The sequence below is a fragment of the Nerophis ophidion genome, linkage group LG05, assembly GCF_033978795.1.
Source record: "Nerophis ophidion isolate RoL-2023_Sa linkage group LG05, RoL_Noph_v1.0, whole genome shotgun sequence".
Classification (NCBI taxonomy): domain Eukaryota; kingdom Metazoa; phylum Chordata; class Actinopteri; order Syngnathiformes; family Syngnathidae; genus Nerophis; species Nerophis ophidion.
The window spans coordinates 24,534,164-24,557,941 of NC_084615.1; the positions used below are offsets into that span (position 1 = coordinate 24,534,164).

The following is a 23,778-nucleotide window of genomic DNA, read 5'->3' on the forward strand; positions in this document are numbered from 1 at the left end:
TTAAACACAAATGTTTTTTATTGCATTCATTTTAATTTGAACCGTGGTGAAAATGTTTTTTGCAAGACAGACAGACAGACTTTTCCAGGCAATCACTCGGACCCAAACTCCTCTTGAGTCTTCATGGATTTAAACGGTCGTTGGTCCTTCTGAACTTGAAGCTTGAAATACACAACAATACACTTTGTCATAAAAGTGAAATTGGCCATCAACTATTTTAATTACAAGATCTAAGCCCCCATAACCTTTATTTTAACAAGTATGCACAACCATCGGTTAAACGTTTTTATCGTGATGACTAGAATATTTTCACTGCTAACAATTTTTTTTTTTTTTTTAAAGTTCTGTTTAACTTTAAGATACGTTTCACATCATAATAATGCAGCCAATTATGCTTGATTGTTGTTAAAATCAATACTAACTTTGTTATGAATACAAAGCTAGGTGTGGGCGCATCGATGTAAACAATAGTGTTAAGACCAAGGATAGTATCAGCAACGGATTAATGACATTTACATTTTTAGTTCCATGTCTATTTTCAAAAATATATTGTTTGTGCTCCATTGTGGATATTACATTTATTGTTTACAAACTCAGGGAATAAGTTCTTACTTTACAGACACAATGTCAAATGATTAGAACTACAACTTTTAGCAAAAAAAATAATACTGGATAATACACATCTTGTTTGAATAAAGTGCAATCCACACTTTAGGTTGAAATAACAACAGAACCTTTTTTCTGCTCTCATTTTCAACATTCAAGACATTTTCAATAAAAGTATAGTAACCAACAGATTTATCTGCAAAAATAAGATATTATTAACTAAATTAAAGTGCAACCATTATTTCTCCAGGTTTACCTGAGGAATGAGGTCCAACCAAATCTTTTCAGGTTAAATGAACGGTGGTTTGACCTGCCACTACTCTCATTTTAATAAACATGGAACATCATAGAAATGACACAAAACAAGTTTAAGCGACAGATGGGCCAAATGACTGACGGTGTGATGAACAAAATTGGAAACGTAGGTGAAGTGTGACTAAAGTTTTAGTCATAAATAACTTTTAAACTTTTTCCAATAAGATTAGTACGTAAGTTTATTACACTGTTTTTAACCTTCTGTCTCAACTTGGTCCATCGGCAAACTTGCTCCGCTGTCACTTCCGTTTTCTACGTCGCATCCTTTATGGTTTAAACTGAAGTTGTGACTGTGTGATATGTTGTGGCTTTTGAAATCGTGCTGTAGCTGAAAGTTGTTGTGTTGTAATTCATTCTATTGTCTGGTGGCGTTTGCATTTCTTTCTTGACCACCTTGGGTATCTGACATTTTTGGTTTTGATGACCCCTCACGTAGGCAGACAGATTTTTGATTAAATGTGCAAAACTTCATATAAAGTCTGCCGTTCTTAAATCCAATGGTTTAATTTTGTAGTATCGATAAAATGTATATATTGCCTTTTAAAACGATGTTGGATCGACACTTCTCTTCTGGAAGGCCAACTTGCAGAGACTGATACATTTTAAATTTAGGATAGTAAAACGATATATCGATCAATTGTTACACCCATGAATAGAATGAGTGGAATAAAATAGTTGATAAGTTAACCCACTGTGCTCAAACCACACATTAACTTTGAAAGCCATAATCAAAATAATTATGATATAAAACAAAGTGCCTCCAATAAGGGCTGAAAGTGAGGTGGGCGGGGTTTGGTGGTAGCGGGGGTGTATATTGTAATGTCCCGGAAGAGTTAGTGCTGAAAGGGATTCTGGGTATCTGTTCTGTTGTGTTGTGTTGCGGTGCGGATGTTCTCCCGAAATGTGTTTGTCATTCTTGTTTGGTGTGGTCTCACAGTGTGGCGCATATTTGTAACAGTGTTACAACTGTGCATATTTGTAACACATTCAGTATCTGAATGTGTGTGTGAATGGGCAAATGTGGGAATACTGTCAAAGCACTTTGGGCTCCTTAAAAAGGGGTAGAAAAGCGCTATACAAGTACAACCCATTTCCCATTTGTTTATACCAGTGGTTCTCAACCTTTTTTCAGTGATGTACCCCCTGTGATTTTTTTTTTAATTCAGGTACCCCCTAATCAGAGCAAAGCATCTTTGGTTGAAAAAAAGAGATAAAGAAGTAAAATACAGCACTATGTCATCAGTTTCTGATTCATTCAATTGTATAACAGTGCAAAATATTGCTCATTTGTAGTGGTCTTTCTTGAACTATTAGGAAAAAAAGATATAAAAAATAACTAAAAACTTGTTGAAAAATAAACAAGTGATTCAATTCTAAAAAAAGATTTCTACACATAGAAGTAATCATCAACTTAAAGTGCCCTCTTTGGGGATTGTAATAGAGATCCATCTGGATTCATGAACTTCATTCTAAACATTTCTTCACAAAAAATAAATCTTTAAAATCAATATTTATGTTACATGTCCACAAAAAATCTAGCTGTCAACACTGAATATTGTATTTCTTTTCACAGTTTATGAACTTAAATTCATATTTTGTTGAAGTATTATTCAATATTTATATTTATAAAGGATTTCTGAATTTTAGCTATTCTAAGAATATTTAAAAAAAATCTCACATACCCATTGCCATACCTTCAAATACCCCCAGGGGTACATGTACCCCCATTTGAGAACCACTGGTTTATACAACCACCCTCAGTGTGACCTGTATGGCTGTTGACCAAGTATGCGTGACATTCACTGGTGTGTGTGTGAAAAGCCGTTGATATTATGTGACTGGGCCCGCACCCAAAGGCAGTGCCTTTAAGGTTTATTGGCGCTCTGTTCTTCTCCCTACATCCGTGTACACAGCGGCGTTTTAAAAAGTCATAAATTTGACTTTTTTTTAAACAGATACCGTTAATTTCCGTTATTAAATTTTAAAGCATTTATCGGCCGATAATATCGGCCTGCCTGACATCTCTAGTCATGATGATGTGTTTACCTTAGACCCTTCAAGAATGTGTGGCTCTTTCTGCAGTGCGTTGTTCAGCTCTTCCTCTGAGCTGAATCCCACCCGGCAGAAGCGTTTGTGAAAACCTGTGTCTCTGTCCTGTCACAACACATGAACATTTAAAAGCAACAACAACAGAACAGTGCATTGTAAACGACATCCCTTTGACAACTTACAAAAGGCAGTGCACAGTTCTTGATATGTCCAAATTGCCCAAAGTACTCCTTTACCTCCTCTGAAAGACAGGTCAACTCATACTTTCAGTACAAATAGTTAACATTGGTCATGCGCGACAAAATGGCACATTTTGAGGAAACAATGAAAAAAATTGAACGAAATATTGTGGATTATGACTCAAGAGCGGCAATTTTTGACTAAGAGACATTAAAGGCCTACTGAAACCCACTACTACCGACCACGCAGTCTGATAGTTTATATATCAATGATGAAATATTAACATTGCAACACATGCCAATACGGCCTCTTTAGTTTACTAAATTGCAATTTTGAATTTCGCGCAAAGTATCCGTTTGAAAACGTCGGTATAATGACGCGTGCGTGTGACGTCTCGGATTGTGGCGGATATTTTTTTCCAGCCCGATCCCAGCTATAAGTAGTCTGCTTTAATCGCATAATTACACAGTACTATGGACATCTGTGTTGCTGAATCTTTTGCATTGTGTTCAATTAATAATGGAGAAGTCAAAATAGAAAGATGTAGGTGGGAAGCGATGTATTGCAGCTGCCTTTAGCAACACAAACACAGCCGGTGTTTCCTTGTTTACATTCCCGAAGGTGAAGCTTTACTATGGAACAGAGCGGTCAAGGAAAACATGGTTCCCGACCACATGTCAACCGGCAGGTTTCGGTGAGAAAACGGTGGTAATAAGTCGGCTCTTACCGTAGACATGAGCGGAGCTTGCGTCGTTCCTCGTGTAAAAAGAGGCAGCTCTGTCTCCTCCGTGGCTTCCCTCAGAGACACTGGCAGTCACCACACCCGTGGCCACACCCCTCCGACTTTCAGGTACGAAAGTATAATCTCACGATAACACTAGTAACACAATATGCAGATAAGGGATTTTCCAGAATTATCCTGGTAAATGTGTCTAATACAGTGGTTCTTAACCAGGGTTTGATCGAACCCTAGGGGTTCGGTGAGTCGCCCTCAGGGGTTCGGCGGAGCCTCCGCCGCGTAGGTCAAGATACTCATCGTGTAAATAAAACTTCTCCCTATTGGTGTATTATGGACACTCCCAAACAATGTTCCCTCTAATTTTCCATCTGATTTGCAGGTGTGTAGTTTGTTGTGAGTTCATGCACTGTGTTGGTTTTGTTCTTTGAACAAGGTGATGTGCATGCACGGTTCATTTTGTGTACCATTAAAAAAAAAACTATAACTTTGTCTTGAATTTGATAAACATTTTTATTTTTCACTAAAGAAGGTTTTGGTGAATGCGCATGTGAAACTGGTGGGATTCGGTACCTCCAACAAGGTTAAGAACCACTGGCCTGATAAAAACTGAATCGCTCCTGCTGCCCTGTCTTTTTTTTTCTTTGTTTCTTCTAGTCCTTCACTCTCACTTTAGCTTTCTCATCCACAAATCTTTCATTCTCGCTCAAATTAATAGGGAAATCGTCGCTTTCTCGGTCCGAATCACTCTCGCTGCTGGTGGCCATGATTGTAAACAATGTGAGGAGCTCCACAACCCGTGACGTCACGCACACAACGTCTGCTAATTCCGGTACAGGCAAGGCTTCTTTATTAGCGACCAAAGGTTGCGAACTTTATCGTCGATGTTCTCTACTAAATACTTTCAGCAAAAATATGGCAATATCGCGAAATGATCACGTATGACAAATAGATTGGACCTGCTATCCCCGTTTGAATAAGAATCATTTCAGTAGGCCTTTAAAGTGACACAGCGAGCTTAGCACGTTAGCTCGCAGCCGCGACTCTCTACAGCCACACAATGAACAATGTGTATTCACATGTCTTGCTACTGACACAAAAAATAACTCTTTTAAAACGAAAAAAAATCAACTCACTGCTAGTAACTGTCCATGGTAATTTTGATACAAACAGTTGGTACACTTTCTTGGATGGCGCCGCCATGTTTTACTTTTTTTGACCTCTGAGGTAACTTCCTCCTTTTGGAGGTTTCATAGGCTTCTTCTTCTTCTTCTTCTTCTTTTGTTTTTATGGCGGTTGGCAATCAACCTTCTGGTGTGCATTACCGCCACCTACTGTAATGGAGTGTGGACCGAGGTGGATCCCTACTCTATATTCTTTTATTTAACCCAGTGTTTTTTAAATATGTGTATATTGTTTTATATCCTATGTTTTCTGAATTCAATCCTAATATACCTCCCACTTCTAACCTAATATTTTCTTTTGCTAACTTATTTTCCAGTATTTCTCTTTCTCTATTATATTTCCTACATTGTATTAAGACATGGTCAACATTTACTATCTGGTGGCAAAAATCACACAGCCCTGTAGTATGTTTGCCTATATATGTATGTCCTAATCTCATTCTAGTAATAATGTCTTCTTCTTTCCTATTTCTATCCCCTCCTCTCATTACACCTACTCTCCTCTGGACTTTGTAAAACTCTCTACCTTTTGTTTCCTTATTCCAATTATCCTGCCACTTTTTATTGTGTTCTATCTTAATTATGCTCTTCACTTCTTCTTTACTGTGCTTAATCTCCATGTTTACTTCTGTTTTAGTGGTTGCTTGTTTTGCGTATCTATCAGCTAACTCATTTCCCTCAACTCCTACATGAGCAGGAACCCAGAGAAATGTTACCACACCTCCCGCTTTATTTATCCTGTAGATTGCCTGAACTATTTCATAAACTATATCTAGTCTTGTGTCTGATGCTATGTTTTTTATGCTCGTCAATGCACTGCTGGAGTCCGAGCACACGACTACTTTCCTTGCTTTGTTTTCCTCTATCCAGTTAACTGCCATATAAATTGCTACCAATTCCCCCGTAAAAACAGATAGTTTATCACTAATTCTTTTATTTAACACTATATTTCTCTGTGGGATAACTGCAGCAGCTCCTACTTTACTATTTATAGTTTTTGATGCATCTGTGTATATCATGATGTTGTCAAAAAACATTTCCTCAATCCATTGTTCCATTTGGTAACTATTTAAATGTCTATTCTTCAGTAATTGCATGTTTACCTTTGGGTTTTCATACATCCACGGTGGTATTGCAGGAATTGGTACTGTAGGGCTAACTTTAATATTGTCAATTTGTGCTTTGATACATATATCTCCTATTATCCACCCAAAACTATTCATTTTTTTCTTCCCTTTTTCCTGGCAGTTTATTAGCACTTGACGGGTTGAATGTCCTTGCTTGGATCCTTTTAAGTTTGCCCAATAAACTTCTGAGAGTTGATCTCTCCTCATGTCCAAAGGTTTTTCATTCATTTCTACTTGTAATGCTGCCACTGGAGTAGATTTACTAGCTCCACAACATAATCTTAACGCCTGCGACTGGATCCGGTTTATTTTCCCAAGTAGAGTTTTTGAAGCAGATTGATAAATAATGCATCCGTAGTCGATAACAGATGGAATTAAAGTGCTATATATTGTTTTCAATGTCAACCTATCAGCCCCCCAATCTTTACCCCTCAAAGCCCTCATTATATTTAACACCTTTTTACTTTTCTCCACTATTTCGCTGATGTTTGTTGACCAGTTAATATTTTTATCAAACCATATTCCTAAATATTTAAATACTTGTACCTCTTCTATGTTTTCTCCATAGAGTTTTATTTGGAGCTTGTTTTGTACTTTCCTCTTCGTAAAATGTATGACTTTTGTCTTTCCAACAGAGAATCTTAAACCCCAAGCCGTCCCCCAGTCTTGAACATTATTTACCGCTTTTTGAATCTTCTTTTCTATATGATTTGTATTTCTACCTCTCTTCCACATCACTCCATTATCAGCAAACAATGCCACCTCCACTAACCCTTCCACTTCACAAAAAACTTCATTTATCATGATGGAAAATAGTACTGGACTTATTATACTCCCTTGTGGGGTCCCATTTTCCACTTCGTATTCTCTGCTATATTCATTCTCTATTTTTTACTAATAATGTTCTACTTGTTAAAAAGTCTTTTATCCATCTGTTCATTCTTCCTCTAATCCCAATCTTATTTAGTTTCATCAGCAACCCCTGTTTCCACAACATATCATACGCTTTCTCTATGTCAAAAAATACTGCACTTATACTTTCTTTCTTTATTTGTCCCTTTCTAATTTCCTCTTCCAGCTGCACTGCTGGGTCATTTGTGCTTATTGCTTTGCGAAAACCACTATGTTAGTTTTTTATCATTTCTTTTGACTCTAAATAATATATTAATCTTTCATTAATCATTTTTTCCATTACTTTGCTCAAATTTGAGGTCAATGCTATCGGCCTATAATTTCCTGCCTCTTCCGGATCTTTCCCTGGTTTGCATATTGGAATTATTAGCTGTTTTCCACTCATCTGGTAATTTTCCTTCTTCATGTATCCTATTATATAATTTCAAGACCACTTCTTTGCCGATGCTACCTAAATTTTTGATCATTTGATAACTCACCAGGTCTTTCCCTGGCGTCGTATTTTTAACTTTTTTTAAAATTCGAACCATTTCATCCAAAGAAAATGTCATATCCATAGTGTTGGTAAAACTATTATCGTTGTCTTCCTTCATTTCCTTAATATTTAAACTAATTGTTTCTTCTCTCTTTTGTTTTTCTACATTTCTCAAATTATCATTACTGTGCACTTTAACAAAGTCTTTGCTAAAAGTTCTGCTTTTTCTTTATTTCCTACCACAGTCCGCGTTCCATCTTTCATCACATGATTTTTTATGTTCTTTTCTGACCCCTGACATTCTCTTGATCATTCCCCACACTTGGCTTAAAGGAGTAATTCTATTTAGTGTTTCACAAAAAGTTCTCCAATGGTGTTTTCTTGTTTTTTTAATAACATACCTTACTCTAGCTTGATGCCTTTTATATTGGATCATGTCTTGGAAATTATGTGTTCTTCTCAGTATTCTAATTTCCCTAAATTTCCCCCAATCACCATGATTATACTTCCATCTTCCTTCTATCCTAGTGCTTTCTGTCCTATGATTTATGTTTATGTGAATGAAGATTGGATAGTGATCACTTCCCATTGTGCTGTATTTATTTACTTCCCACTCCACCTTTCCTGCTAACCCTTGTGACACTAGTGTTAAATCTATTGCTGTTTCTTTACCCGTGACGACATCTAACCTTGTTCCCGACCCATCATTCACACACACCAGTTCTTTTTCCTCCAAAAGTGCTTCCAATGTATCCCCATTCCAGTCGTCCCTTTCACCCCACATTGTGCTATGTGCATTAAAGTCACCACACCATATAATATTGCCACTCCAGTGCTCGATTATTGTTTCTAGTTGGTGAATTTCTAATTTCTTGCACGGATTATAGAAGTTTAGTACTTCGTATCTTTCTTTATTATTCCATACTTCTACTCCTACTATCTCTAGTTCTTGTTTTACTTTTAATATTGAATAATGCATATCTTCCTTAATAAATATGGCACATCCTCCTCCTTGCCCATCATTCCTATCTTTACGTATCGTTATATATCCTTTTATTATAAAGTTTAATTTTGGCTTCAGCCATGTTTCTTGAATACATATTGTATGTGGTTTATTTTTCATATTATTAATATATCCCTTTAATTCCTGTTCATTTGCTATCAAACTTCTGGCATTCCACTGAACAATTAACATGGCGTTGGATTGTGGTAACATGACTCGGTCTCGTCTACTCTCTGTAGTTCACCGTGCACCTGTTCCCAGGATAGTTCTTTTGAATTTAAAAAGTTTGCTGCTGCTTTGACAATTATTTTGATTTTCTCATTCTTGTTTCTAGCCTGTTCTGTACAGTTTATTACGTAGACCAGGAATACAACTAGTTTGTCCATGGAAATTCCTATATTTGCTGCCTCTTGTTTTTTATTTCTTGAACTATTTTCACTTCTGTCCTGTTCTGCACTTTCTTGATTTCTTATTTGAACTGCCTCTGCGTATGTAATATTTCTTTCAACTCTGATTTGCTGTACTTGTGTTGCCTGTTTTCTTATGATGCAGCCCCCATACGCTGCTGTGTGATTCCCGCCACAATTACAACACTTGACCTGTTCCTTTTCTCCACATTGTCCATATTCATGCTCTCCTCCACACCGTCCACATCTCATCTTAGCATGACACACACTAGCTATGTGCCCATAGCGTTGGCACTTGAAACAACATACTGGGGGTGGCACGTAAGCTCTAACATAGAAGCTTAAATACCCAATCATGTTTCTCTCTGGTAGGACCTCCTCTGCAAATTGCACTAGCACGGATTCGCTCTCAGTCTTTTCACCGTTCCTAAATGCCATCATTCTTTTCATCATAGTGACAGTTCCTCCTTTTATTTCTCTTTTCAGATCATCTAAATTTTCTCCTCTTGGGATTCCTGTCACGACTCCTCTTGCCCCCTTTCGTTCTCCCACTTTGATTTTTTCCTATATTATTTTGTTGCACAGTTTTTGCAATCGCATTGCTTTGTTCTTTTGCTCTCCATTTTTGCATTTAATCAACAGCCGTCCGTCCCTGAACGCCTTCGCTATCTCCTCCTCTCCAATGTCCTTCTTTAATCCCTTAACCAGTGTCATCAAACTAATGTCATTCATATCTTGGTTTGATTTAAATGTATAAATTATCTTATATTCATCCACCATAACCCTTTTCTTCTTATCAACCTCTTCATCGTCTTCATGCACTCTTTTAGCACTCGACTTTCCTTCACTCCCTCCTCTCCCCTTCTTTCCTCTCTCCCCTCTAGTCCTATCCATTTCCATACTATCCTCATACATCCCGTCACTATCCCCTTCCATCTCGATCCAGTCACAAAACAGGTTATGCTCAACCACCAAAACAGATTTAGACACTCTCGCCGCCGCCAAATTCACTCCAAATGTTTGGTAGTTCCGCGTCTCTCCTTCCGGAAGCTTCCACCGACCGCATCCACCAATGCCCTAGCCTGTGTTCCGACCGAAGAGTCAGGTCGGAGCAGACGAGGTGATATAACGAGGCAGGCGGGGACTGTTAGTCCTTCTTATTCTCCTGTCACTTCTTCTTGTCTTTCCGCACCGGAACACACTATCAGTCTACCAGGTTTCATAGGCGGTTGGCAAGCCAATTTAAGACGTACTACCGCCCCCAGCCGGACTGGAGTATGGACGAAAAATGTCAGTCTTTTTTCTTTTTTTTTTTATTCGTAAAACCGCCTTCCGCCCGTTTGTAGCTGAGATCAAGGGAGTAGGTTTGATTTTGAGATTGGTGGGGACACAAAAGTGCTCCAAGGCAGCACTCTGAAAGTTTACTTTTTTTTTTACATTAGCAATCATAATTTCACGTCTTGCAGATGTTATAGGGCAGTGATCCCAACCTTTTTGTATCCGTGGCCCGGTCAATGCTTAATAGTTTGTCCCGAGACCCGGGTGTGGGGGAGGGATCCTTTTTTTTTTTTTTTTTTCTTTGTCATGAAAAAGGGACGTTTTTGTCATGAAAAAGGGAGGTTTTTGTGGTTGGTGCACTAATTGTAAGTGTATATTGTGTTTTTTATGTTGATTTAATTAAAAAAAAAAAAGTTTTTTTGTTTTTTGTTTTTTTTTAATAAAAATGAATAAAAAATTCTTCTGCGGCCCGGTGGTTGGGGACCACTGTTATAGGGTAAAGCAACTAAAATGAAAGCAAAGGAGACAACTTCGAAGAGTTCTCTTCTTTACTCTGTAGTGTAGGGCAATTGTGCATCATACTGTCAATTAACATAGCCAACTGTCCATCAACAACATCAGAAATACATTAATCAATCAATCAATCAATGTTTACTTATATAGCCCTAAATCACTAGTGTCTCAAAGGGCTGCACAAACCACCACGACATCCTCGGTAGGCCCACATAAGGGCAAGGAAAACTCACACCCAGTGGGACATCGGTGACAATAATGACCCAGTGGGACGTCGGTGACAATGATGACTATGAGAACCTTGGAGAGGAGGAAAGCAATGGATGTCGAGCGGGTCTAACATGATACTGTGAAAGTTCAATCCACAATGGATCCAACACAGTCGCGAGAGTCCAGTCCAAAGCGGATCCAACACAGCAGCGAGAGTCCCGTTCACAGCGGAGCCAGCAGGAAACCATCCCAAGCGGAGGCGGATCAGCAGCGCAGAGATGTCCCCAGCCGATACACAGGCAAGCAGTACCCCTCCACAAGGGAGAGTGGGACATAGAAGAAAAAGAAAAAGAAAAGAAACGGCAGATCAACTGGTCTAAAAAGGGAGTCTATTTAAAGGCTAGAGTATACAAATGAGTTTTAAGGTGAGACTTAAATGCTTCTACTGAGGTGGCATCTCGAACTGTTACCGGGAGGGCATTCCAGAGTACTGGAGCCCGAACGGAAAACGCTCTATAGCCCGCAGACTTTTTTTGGGCTTTGGGAATCACTAATAAGCCGGAGTCCTTTGAACGCAGATTTCTTGCCGGGACATATGGTACAATACAATCGGCAAGATAGGATGGAGCTATACCGTGTAGTATTTTATACGTATGTAGTAAAACCTTAAAGTCACATCTTAAGTGCACAGGAAGCCAGTGCAGGTGAGCCAGTACAGGCGTAATGTAATCAAACTTTCTTGTTCTTGTCAAAAGTCTAGCAGCCGCATTTTGTACCAACTGTAATCTTTTAATGCTAGACATGGGGAGACCCGAAAATAATACGTTACAGTAGTCGAGGCGAGACGTAACAAACGCATGGATAATGATCTCAGCGTCTTTAGTGGACAGAATGGAGCGAATTTTAGCGATATTACGGAGATGAAAGAAGGCCGTTTTAGTAACGCTTTTAATGTGTGCCTCAAAGGAGAGAGTTGGGTCAAAGATAGTACCCAGATTCTTTACCGTGTCGCCTTGTTTAATTGTTTGGTTGTCAAATGTTAGAGTTGTATTATTAAATAGAGTTCGGTGTCTAGCAGGACCGATAATCAGCATTTCCGTTTTTTTGGCGTTGAGTTGCAAAAAGTTAGCGGACATCCATTGTTTAATTTCATTAAGACACGCCTCAAGCTGACTACAATCCGGCGTGTTGGTCAGCTTTAGGGGCATGTAGAGTTGGGTGTCATCAGCATAGCAGTGAAAGCTAATACCGTATTTGCGTATGATGTCACCTAGCGGCAGCATGCAGATGCTGAAGAGTGCAGGGCCAAGGACCGAACCCTGGGGAACTCCACATGTTACCTTAACGTAGTCCGAGGTCACATTGTTATGGGAGACACACTGCATCCTATCAGTAAGATAAGAGTTAAACCAAGACAGGGCTAAGTCTGACATACCAATTCGTGTTTTGATACGTTCTAATAAAATATTATGATCGACGGTATCGAAAGCAGCGCCAAGATCGAGGGGCAGCAACATAGATGACGCATCAGAATCCATTGTTAGCAATAGATCATTAGTCATTTTTGCGAGGGCTGTCTCCGTGGAGTGATTTGCCCTGAAACCGGATTGAAAGGTTTCACATAGATTGTTAGACGCTAAGTGTTCATTTAACTGCTCCGCAACAATTTTTTCGAGGATTTTTGAAATAAAGGGAAGGTGAGACACCGGTCGGTAGTTTACCATGAGGTCAGGATCGAGGCTAGGTCGTATTAATGTTGCGGCTGCTATAGCAGTTATTATTATTATTAGTTTGACGAACATGCGTCTGAACCTCGAATTTTATAAGGTAATGATCGGACAATACTTTAGTATACGGGAGTATCGTAACTTTGGAAACGGTGATACCCCTGACAAGCACTAGGTCTATCGTATTACCGTTGCGATGCGTGGGTTCATTTATTATTTGTGTGAGACCACAGCTATCAATTATAGTCTGGAGCGCTACGCACGGTGGGTCCGATGGGGTATTCATATGGATATTAAAGTCCCCCATTGTGATTATATTATCGGCGTGTGTCACTAGATCAGCAACAAACTCTGAGAATTCATTGATAAAGTCCCAACAGGGCCCTGGGGGGCGGTAGATAACAGCCAGGTGTAGAGGCAGCGGTATGACAGACCTCATAGTAAGCACCTCAAACGATTTATATTTATTATTTATGTTAGGACTAAGGTTAAAGTTTTCGTTGTATATTAGTGCGACCCCCCCACCCCTTTTAAGCGGACGGGCAATATGCGCATGTGTAAAGTTAGGAGGACATGCCTCATTTGGCGCAAAAAAGTCGTTTGGTTTAAGCCAGGTTTCGCTGAGACCGATGACGTTAAGATTGTTGTCTCTGATAATATCATTAACTAATAACGTTTTGGGAGACAATGATCTTATGTTTAAAAAAACCTATATTATAGGTAGTGGGCTGTTTTAGGGAATTTTTGATCAAATTATCCGTAGTAGCAATATTAATAATGTTGTGTTTATTATGCCCAGTGCATTTAGTATAGTTACGACCATATCTAGGAATTGATACGACAGGAATTTTCCGAGTGTTTGTTTGTTGCTTTGATAAACTGCACGCATCATGGTTAGCCACCTCAGTAACGGGGATTTTCCGAGTGTTTGTTAGTTGCTTTGATAAACTGCACGCATCATAGTTAGCCACCTCAGTAACGGGAATTTTCCGAGTGTTTGTTTGTTGCTTTGATAAACTGCACGCATCATAGTTAGCCACCTCGGTAAAACACATGTCCAACTCTGAAACACTCAAAGCAGAAAAAACGTGTTCTAATTTAACTGACTCCTTACCCAGACCAGTAGTCTCGCATTTTCCATTTAAATCCGTCTTCAGGATGGAGGGAAGTGGTGTTCTGTGGGGACTAGCCTTCTGCTTTGTTTTTAGCCCCGCTCGGCATCCGCGTTTCCGATCACATTAATGCAATACAGCATTGTAAATAAACATAAATGAACTGTAATAATCTCCAGCCTCTCCTTCTCTACTTCCTCCTGCCTCTCTTCCTCTAACTTCTCTGGCCTCTCCTCCTCCATCTCCTCCAGCCTCTCTGCTGTCTGTCACCTTACAAAAAAATATGTTGATGCATATTTAGCAAAAAGGCTTTTACTAAATATGAATATTACTTAATATTAATTAATTATATTTTATAATTGTAAAATCACATGATCATCTAGTGAGGGTTTATTTTATTTCCACCATAAAGTTTTGTTCATTGGTATTTTCAAACCGTTGCTCACTTCTACACAAACACATGAAACTAAAAAATAATTAAAAAAATAAAACGGAAAGGTGCAATCCGGCGATCTCATTGGCTGTTAACCGTGGTTTAAATATTCTAAAGCCTTATCACAGCGCAGGCTATCACTCCGCCTCAGGCACGCATGACTGGTATGAATGGAAGTTGTTGTCAGGTATCCATGACAACGGACTGTTGCAATCCGTAGTAAAAGACAGTTGATGTTTTTACGATGTTTAAAAACGGAGACTAAAGTAGTTGAATTCACATGTTTAAGGTTAACTTTCACCTCCGGGGAGGGTTAACAATGGTAAAGGGGACTGAGCATTGACTTTCACCTGACAAAAAGCGGAGGAAAAGACGAGATGCGGTGCTAATTTGGAGCTAACGTCTGGACAGGTGGGACTATTTTTTCCACAGTGAGGCTATTTTATTGGATAATATGTATTTCTGGTTGAATAAAACCACATTAAATTGATTGTGTATTCCTATTTCATAATGCCTTTATTTGTAACCGTTTTATAAAAGCAATATATCACTCCAGTCCATGGTATATGCTCATTATAGCACTCTAAGGGGCGTGACTGGAGTGATATATTGTTGAACTATTCAATATTGTTGAGCCTCTATACACCCTTGAAGTAACTTACAATTTGGCTCCTAAAGAAGTCTCTTATATCCAGTTTTCTTTTCATTGACATCCTTCAAAACCTACAGCACACACACACGCAAACAGACACAAACACAATGTAAATCACAGCACTGATATTAAAACCCATCTAGCTACCGTGTGCCAGGAACAACAAATGCCAAACATGTTGACAACTTACACTTACTTACAACTTACACTTACTTACAACTTACACTTATTTACAAATTAGAACTTACAACTTACACCGAGTTGCACTACCTCTCGTCCGCTCGCTAGCAACTAGCATGTAGGCTAGCTTTTACAAGCAGAAGGAGTGACAGCGGGGACAGCCAATCACACGTAAGTTAGCATGAAAGCGGCAACCAATAAGGGAGCGATATTTAGGTTAGAGGCAGAGACCGACATTTAACCCTTTCTGTGCCATAATCATTGACTAAACATTACGGGCAGCGCTTGTATTGATAGTGACCACACAGTAGCGGCTGGATATTGGTAGGGACGTGTCCCTAGTGTCCCTACCCAATTCTACGCCCTTGGCTGCAAGGGGTTTTGGGTATTTGTTCTGTTGTGTTTATGTTGTGTTACGGTGCGGCTGTTCTCCCGAAATGTATTTTTTATTCTTGTTTGGTGTGGGTTCACAGTGTGGCGCATGTTTATAACAGTGTTAAAGTTGTTTATACGGCCACCCTCAGTGTGACCTGTATGGCTATTGACCAAGTGTGCCTTGTATTCACTTATCTGTGTGTTAAATCCGCATATATTATGTGACTGGGCCGGCACGCTATTTGTATAAGGGAAAACCGGACGTGACGACACGCCCCCAATATTGTTGTCCTGGTGGAAATCGGGAGAAATTTGGGAGAATGGTTGCCCCGGGAGATTTTCGGGAGGGGCACTGAAATTCGGGAGTGTCCCGGGAAAATCGTGACAGTTGGCAAGCATGACAGGAATATTTAGGACCGAGGAAATTTCATGACTGGATTTGTTACACTCGTGGCATCCTATGACAGATCCAGCTGGAAATAACTGAGAGCGGCCCATTCTTTCACAAATGTTTTCAGAAACAGTCTCCCGTGCCTAAGTGCTTGATTTTATACACCTGGGGCTGGGCCAAGTGATTTGGACACCTGATTCTGATCATTTGGACGGGTGGCCAAATAATTTTTGGCAATAAAGTGTATTTATTTTCTTGCGTGTGTTCAAAACACAGGGTTAGATCTCTAGTCATGTGGTACTAAATATAGACTGACCATACGTCCTCTTTTCCCTGGACATGTCCTCTTTTGCGGGGCCGTCTGGGCGGGTTTTCTTTAATGCGTCAAATGTCCGGCGTTTTGAGTCACGGTTGTGTGTATTTTCAATGTACGTACAGGGTTAAGAAGGGGTTAAAAAAACAAAACAAATCATGAAGGTGTGCTCATGCAGCAGAATTCATGACAGAGAGAGCAAGATAGCGGATTGATGTAAATCAAGGCCTACTTGGTCAACAGCCATACAGGTCACACTGAGGGTGGCCGTATAAACAACTTTAACACTGTTACAAATATGCGCCACACTGTGAACCCACACCAAACAAGAATGACAAACACATTTCGGGAGAACATCCGCACCGTAACACAACATAAACACAAAAGAACAAATACCCAGAATCCATTGCAGCACTAACTCCTGCGAGCGTTCTGAGGTCTGAGAGCCAGCTCCAGCTTGTGGTGCCCAAGACCGGACTTAAAACCAGGGGAGACAAGTCCTTCTCTGTGGTCGGCCCTAAGCTCTGCAACACTCTGCCCCTCCATGTTAGAACTGCTCCAACAGTGGAGTGTTTAAGTCTCGTCTTAAGACCCACTTTTATTCTTTGGCTTTTAACGCTACGTGAGTTGTGTGGTCCTCTGTTTAGTTTTTTAAATTTTGATTTCTATTTTTTGTTTAAATTGGTTTTAACCTTTAAATCGTTTTTAATAATTTTTTAATTTTTTTTATTTGTATATTGTTTTTATTTTTTATCCAGTCATTGGTGGAGCTAAGGATATTTGAATGTTGTTTTTAATATTGTTGTGCAGCACTTTGGAAACATTTATGTTGTTTAAATGTGCTATACAAATAAAGTGGATTGGATTGGATAACTCTTCCGGGACGCTATAATATACACCCCGCTAGTCACAGCCAGCTGAGCCTCACCATGGATTGCGCAATGACTCGGCTAACTGCTGGCAGTGAGACCGTATTGCTATATGAATTATATTATACATTTCCATAGTTTAGTTAGCTGAGGTATATAATGTACAGGGTATTTTGCCAACAACTGTATGTGTGTAACGTATTTCTTGTGCTGGGCAATCATAAAACGGATTCAAGCAGAGACTGAAGGCACGCCCCAACAGGTAGTAGCGGAGGGCCCCGACCGCCCACCGGATGGCAAGGCACTCCCTCTCCACCATGCTGGAGCGCGGGGATCTCTGGCACCAACTCCTCCTCCTCTCTCACTACCGTCACCATGGAGACGGGCACCGCCTCCCTCCATGCTTTCAGTAGGTTTATATGGTAAATTTGTAAGCCTCCACCTCGGTCCGAGCGCCGAACCTCGTAGTCCACATCATTTACCTGCCGTGTGACCTCAAAAGGTCGCAAAAGGGCTTTCGGGATAGCCGCCGGGTTAACCAGCTGGCAGTCCGGGCAGGCCGCACACCAGCGGAGACGGGCACCGCCTCCCTCCATGCTTTCAGTCGGTTTATATGGTGACTTACGGATCATGGTTTTCAGCGTTTTATTAAACCGTTCCACCAGCCTGTCAGTTTGTGGGGGGTATACACTGGTGCGGATCGCTTTAATCCCCAATAACCCGTACAGTTCCTTTACCGTGCGTAACATAAAGGACGTGCCTTGGTCTGTCAGAATCTCTTTCGGGATTCCGACTCGGGAGATGACCTGAAACAGTGCTTGTGCTACACTCTTGGCAGAGATGGAGCGCAGGGGCACTGCTTCGAGATAGCGTGTTGCGTAATCCACCAGGACTAACACAAAACGATATCCCCGTGTGTGCTCGGGTGTAATGGTCCGATGAGGTCCATCCCAATTCTTTAGAATGGGACCTCCATAGGTGGTAATGGGCGCAAAGGGGCCTTCGGGATAGCCGCTGGGTTAACAAGCTGGTAGTCCGGGCAGGCCGCACACCAGCGGCATACGTCTGCCCGGATGCCTGGCCAATAGAAACGGACCATGACCCGATTGAGTGTTTTGTCGTACCCCAAGTGACCATTTCCCGGCGGGGTTTTGGCACCAACAACTGGGTGGACTCCTCACCTGTTTGAGTGTCACGGCTCACTCTGTATAACCTATCTCTAATAATCACAAAGTGGGGGAATACCCGCATTTTCCCCGGGCGCACCACCTGACCGTCTATGCAATCCACCTGGTCCCAGGCCGCATGCAAAGTTTCATCGCGGGACTGCTCAAGGGGAAAATCCTCCGTGGGTTGCCAACGGCGGGCCGGTGGGGCTTCCCGCGAAGCCCCCGCCGGTTCCCACTTGGCAGCGCCGGATGAAACCCGCGTCGCCAACGAGTACTGTCCGGATATTCCCCTGTCTTACAGTCCGTGAACGCATCCCCACACATTGTGTCACTAACTGGTTAAACCCCGGCTAATTCGTTCCTAAAATTATGGGATAGGTAAGGTGCGTGCTTGCTGCAACCTTGACACTACGCTTTTGATACCAGATTTCCACTGGCACAATCGGGTACTCGTGCACATCCCCATGAATACACCAGATTCTTCCCCGTGTCGCCAGCCTCAACACCCCGGGTCGAACCAGGTTTTGGTGAATCATGGACTGTTTACAGTCCGAATCCACCATGGCCCGGTATGTACTCTATTGTATTCTTACTGGGACACGGTACGTCTCCCCCGGAACAGAGGCGGGTGCTGGGGCCCCGACAACCCGCATCACCTGCCCTACCTCCATCAAGGAGCACTCCCGGCGCACGTGACCGGGTTGACCGCAACCCCAGCACACCAGCCCGGGTGTCTGAGGCGTCATCTGCGAGGGAAGCCCTCTCTGGACAGCGCTGGTACCCTGAAACAGGGTACCGGAGACAGACTATTATATCCCCGGTTACGCCCCCTTGTTGGATGTGTATGTGTGTGTGACTGGGTGCGTGTGAGTGTGTGCATCGTTCGAGGAGGGGACCTGCTCCATGTTTCCACGTCCTCCGGCCAGGTGAGGGCGCCGCTCCAATGCCATCCCATACGGTGGCGTGAGTCGTCGGCGCGGTGCTGGGATGGGCCTTTCGGCTGTTTTTGTCGTCTGTTCCCTCTGGACCGCTAGGTAGTTCTCGGCCAGTGTCACCGCCGCTTTCACGTCGGCAGGGCGGTGGTACCTCACCCACGCCGCTGTCTTGAGCGGGAGGGTGTCGACGAACTGCTCCAAAAGTATTCCCTCCAGCACTCCGGGATCCTGCACGTTCGGCTGGAGCCACCGAGCCGCTGCGTCTCGCATCTGCTGCATCTCTCATCTGCTGCGCCAGGATGAAGGGGCGGTTCTCTTGGCCCAACTTCATTGCCCGGAACTTCCTTCTGTGGTCCTCCGGGCTGCTGCCGACCCAATCCCGGATGGCGTGGCGCAGGTTCGCGTACTGCATTCGGGCGGCTGCCAGGAGACTCAACGCCGCCCGCTGCGTCGCCCCCACCAGAAGCGGCAGCAGCTTCACTCCCCACTTTTCCTCCGGCCATCTGCATGAGGTCGCTGTGGCCTTGAAAATGTCCAAAAATGTGTAGGGATCTTCTGCCTCCCCCATGCGCTGGCTGTTGCTCCCGCTCCTACCATGGCTCTGTCCATTAGGCGTTGTATCAGCTGTGTCTGCTGCTGGCTCGCTGCCGACACCTCGGCCAGCACTTGCCCGGACGCCTCCAGGGTTGTTGTGGTGTACATTCTCGTGGTCCGTTCGAGTTGGGCGCCAGTTGTGGAGGTTTCCTTCGTCTGCCCCGGGTTTCTTCGGCCAACAGTACCACACAGTCTCAGGATGCAGGTTTGAGACAGTTGTATTTTCTTCACAAACAGAATTTTGCTCAGTCTCTCTCCAGCTTTTCAGCTGTCCGCTCTCTCGCTCGTCTGTCCCCCCTCATGGTCTCCAGCGCTGCCAATAAAGGGAACAGGTGATTAGATAACTCGTTCCAGCTGAGGTATCCACTCACCTGTTGGCTGCTTCATGGCCGGCCCCTGCACACTCCCCGCCCGCAGGGAACGCGTGGAACACCCCCCTCTCCACACTGCCATATCCACAACGGCAACCCGTGTGGCTGTATGAACTGCGAATGTACATATGGACTGCGATCAGTCTCATATGGCTCCTATAGTGTCAGTTTCCTATTTTATCCTACAGCAGAACAGAAAGGATTTTGAAAATAAGATAAACGGGTCCAAAATGAGCCAGGTGAGCCAGGGTTTTTATGAGTCCGTTGCTGGTCCGCGGCGCATATATGTGCGGTATGTGCGGGTCCCAAGCTCACCCGCCGCGGAGGTAAGGTTTTGATCATGGATGCGGAGCGGATCCAGCTCGGAGCCACGGCGGGTCCGTGACCCGCCTCCTTGGCAGATCCGTTCCTGAGGACAGGTGGACCCCGATACGGGTCCATTTCGGAAAGCGCGAATCCGCCGCGGAGTCTTTTTTCTGTGTGGGAAGAAGCAATTTCTATTTCGGTTGTATTTTTCCTTTCATCCTCGCTCAAATTAATGGGGAAATTGTCGTTTTCTCGGTCCGAAAAGCACTTTTTGTTGGAGGCTCCATTTAAAAACAATCTGAATATCAGAGGAGTCATCAACATGTGACGTCATCGTCTGCGACTCCCGGTAGAGGCAAGGCTTTTCTCTTAGCACCGAAAGTTGCGAACTTTATCGTTGATGTTTTCAACTAAATCCTTTCAGCAAAAATATGGCAATATCGCAAAATGATCAAGTATGATACATAGAATGGACCTGCTATCCCCGTTTAAGTAAGAAAATCTCATTTCAGTAGGCCTTTAAAATGTTTTTGTTCCTGTTGAAAGCGTCCAGAAATGTAAAAAAAACAGAACCTGTTCTCTTGGCTCATGGACCTATTCTACTTTTACACACGATGTCGAACCAGGCAGATTGTGGCTCACTGACATAATCTTACCACTGAGAAAAGGCGGTTCAGGACAGGCCTGGTTGTCAGGGCTGGTTCAATAGAATATTTACACAATCACGGACAATCAATAAACCTAATTGCACCATTCATATTAAGTAAGAAACCTCACCACTCTTTGTCGAGCTGGGCCATTTGATGGTTCCTTCAAAAGTGCCTCAAATGCCTCCAACTGTTCCAGGGGAAACTGGATATTGGCCGGCATTTCCACTTCTGGCCCCGGGGTAATGGTCAACCTGCTGGTTAAGAAGTTGACCTTCGCCATCAGCTGGTCTTGGGTGTGTTTAATAGTTTCCAGCAGGCTAAGGATCTGGACCTCAGCCATTGTTGACAAACAGCAGTGTTAGTTAAAGGCCTACTGAAACCCACTACTACCGACCACGCAGTCTGATAGTTTATATATCAATGATGAAATATTAACAGTGCAACACATGCCGATATGGCCGGTTTAGTTTACTAAATTACAATTTTAAATTTCCCGCGGAGTTTCCTGTTGAAAACGGCGCTTCTTACCGGAAACATGGAGCACTCACTCCATGTTTGTGACGTTATTGGTTAGAGGGGACATATTAGCGCAGCACCACTTGCGGCTAAAAGTCGTCTCTTTTCATCGCGCAATTACACAGTATTCTGGACATCTGTGTTGCTGAATCTTTTGCAATTTGTTCAATTAATAATGGAAAAGTCAAAGTAGAAAGATGGAGGTGGGAAGATTTAGCCTTTAGCCACACAAACACACTGTGTTTCCTTGTTTAAAATTCCCGGAGGTGAAGCTTTACTATGGGTCAGAGCGGTCAAGCAAACATGGATCCCGACCACTTGTCAACCGGCAGGTTTCTGTGAGAAAATTGTGGTAAAAAGTCGTCTCTAACCGGAGATCAGCGGAGCTTGCGCCGTCCATGCAGCTGCCGTGACTTCCCTCAGTAACTGGCGTCAACAAACCCGTGGACACACCCCTCTGACTATCAGGTGCTATTTAACTCACTAAAACACTAGCAACACAATAGAAAGATAAGGGATTTCCCAGAATTATCCTAGTAAATGTGTCTAAAAACATCTGAATCGCTCCCAATGCAATCGGCTTTTTTTTTTTTTAAATTTTTTTTTTTCTAGTTTTTCGCTATCAATATCCTCAGCCACGAATCTTTCATCCTCGCTCAAATTAATGGGGAAATTGTCGTTTTCTCGGTCTGAATAGCTCTTGCTGCTGGAGGCTCCCTTTATAAACAATGTGAGGATTTGAGGAGCCCTCACACCGGTGACATCATCGTCTGCTACTTCCGGTAAAGGCAAGGCTTTTTTATTAGCGACCAAAAGTTGCGAACTTTATCATGGATGTTCTCTACTAAATCCTTTCAGCAAAAATATGGCAGTATCATGAAATGATCAAGTATGACACATAGAATGGACCTGCTATCCCTGTTTAAATAAGAAAATCTCATTTCAGTAGGCCTTTAATGACAAAAGTTATTGACAAAATTTGAAGAAAATATCAATCAATCAATGTTTACTTATATAGCCCTAAATCACTAGTGTCTCAAAGGGCTGCACAAACCACTACGACATCCTCGGTAGGCCCACATAAGGGCAAGGAAAACTCACACCCAGTGGGACATCGGTGACAATAATGACCCAGTGGGACATCGGTGACAATAATGACCCAGTGGGACGTCGGTGACAATGATGACTATGAGAACCTTGGAGACGAGGTAAGCAATGGATGTCGAGCGGGTCTAACATGATACTGTGAAAGTTCAATCCATAATGGTTCCAACACAGTCGCGAGAGTCCAGTCCAAAGCGGATCCAACACAGCAGCGAGAGTCCCGTTCCCAGCGGAGCCAGCAGGAAACCATCCCAAGCGGAGGCGGATCAGCAGCGCAGAGATGTCCCCAGCCGATACACAGGCAAGCAGTACATGGCCACCGGATCGGACCGGGCCCCCTCCACAAGGGAGAGTGGGACAAAGGAGAAAAAGAAAAGAAATGGCAGATCAACTGGTCTAAAAAGGGAGTCTATTTAAAGGCTAGAGTATACAAATTAGTTTTAAGGTGAGACTTAAATGCTTCTACTGAGGTGGCATCTCGAACTTTTACCGGGAGGGCATTCCAGAGTACTGGAGCCCGAAATGAAAACGCTCTGTAGCCCGCAGACTTTTTTTGGGCTTTGGGAATCACTAATAAGGCGGAGTCCTTTGAACGCAGATTTCTTGCCGGGACATATGGTACAATACAATCGGCAAGATAGGATGGAGCTAGACCGTGTAGTATTTTATACGTAAGTAGTAAAACCTTAAAGTCACATCTTAAGTGCACAGGAAGCCAGTGCAGGTGAGCCAGTACAGGCGTAATGTGATCAAACTTTCTTGTTCTTGTCAAAAGTCTAGCAGCCGTATTTTGTACCAACTGTAATCTTTTAATGCTAGACATGGGGAGACCCGAAAATAATACGTTACAGTAGTCGAGGCGAGACGTAACAAACGCATGGATAATGATCTCAGCGTCTTTAGTGGACAGAATGGAGCGAATTTTAGCGATATTACGGAGATGAAAGAAGGCCGTTTTAGTAACGCTTTTAATGTGTGACTCAAAGGAGAGAGTTGGGTCAAAGATAACACCCAGATTCTTTACCGAGTCGCCTTGTTTAATTGTTTGGTTGTCAAATGTTAGAGTTGTATTATTAAATAGAGGTC

General features: G+C 42.4%; 1 protein-coding gene across 1 annotated transcript; it reads right to left on the minus strand.

Moving 5' to 3' along the window:
• slirp (SRA stem-loop interacting RNA binding protein) lies at window positions 1-5,176 on the minus strand. The gene is made up of 4 exons (XM_061900354.1): window positions 5,023-5,176; window positions 3,153-3,211; window positions 2,968-3,075; window positions 1-161 (listed from the first exon to the last, which is right to left on the minus strand). The coding sequence occupies exons 1-4, from the start codon at window positions 5,087-5,089 to the stop codon at window positions 93-95; spliced, it is 303 nt and encodes a 100-aa protein (XP_061756338.1). The 5' UTR covers window positions 5,090-5,176; the 3' UTR covers window positions 1-92.
• Between the last annotated feature and the right edge of the window lie 18,602 nt (window positions 5,177-23,778).

Excerpts from the sequence above, each read along its gene's own strand:
- slirp (XM_061900354.1), bottom strand. The coding sequence starts at position 5,089 with ATGGCGGCGCCATCCAAGAAAGTGTACCAACTGTTTGTATCAAAATTA. Across the intron at positions 3,076-3,152 it reads AGAACTGTGCACTGCCTTTT|GACAGAGACACAGGTTTTCA; the intron begins GTAAGTTGTCAA and ends GTGTTGTGACAG. Across the intron at positions 162-2,967 it reads ACATTCTTGAAGGGTCTAAG|CTTCAAGTTCAGAAGGACCA; the intron begins GTAAACACATCA and ends GTGTATTTCAAG.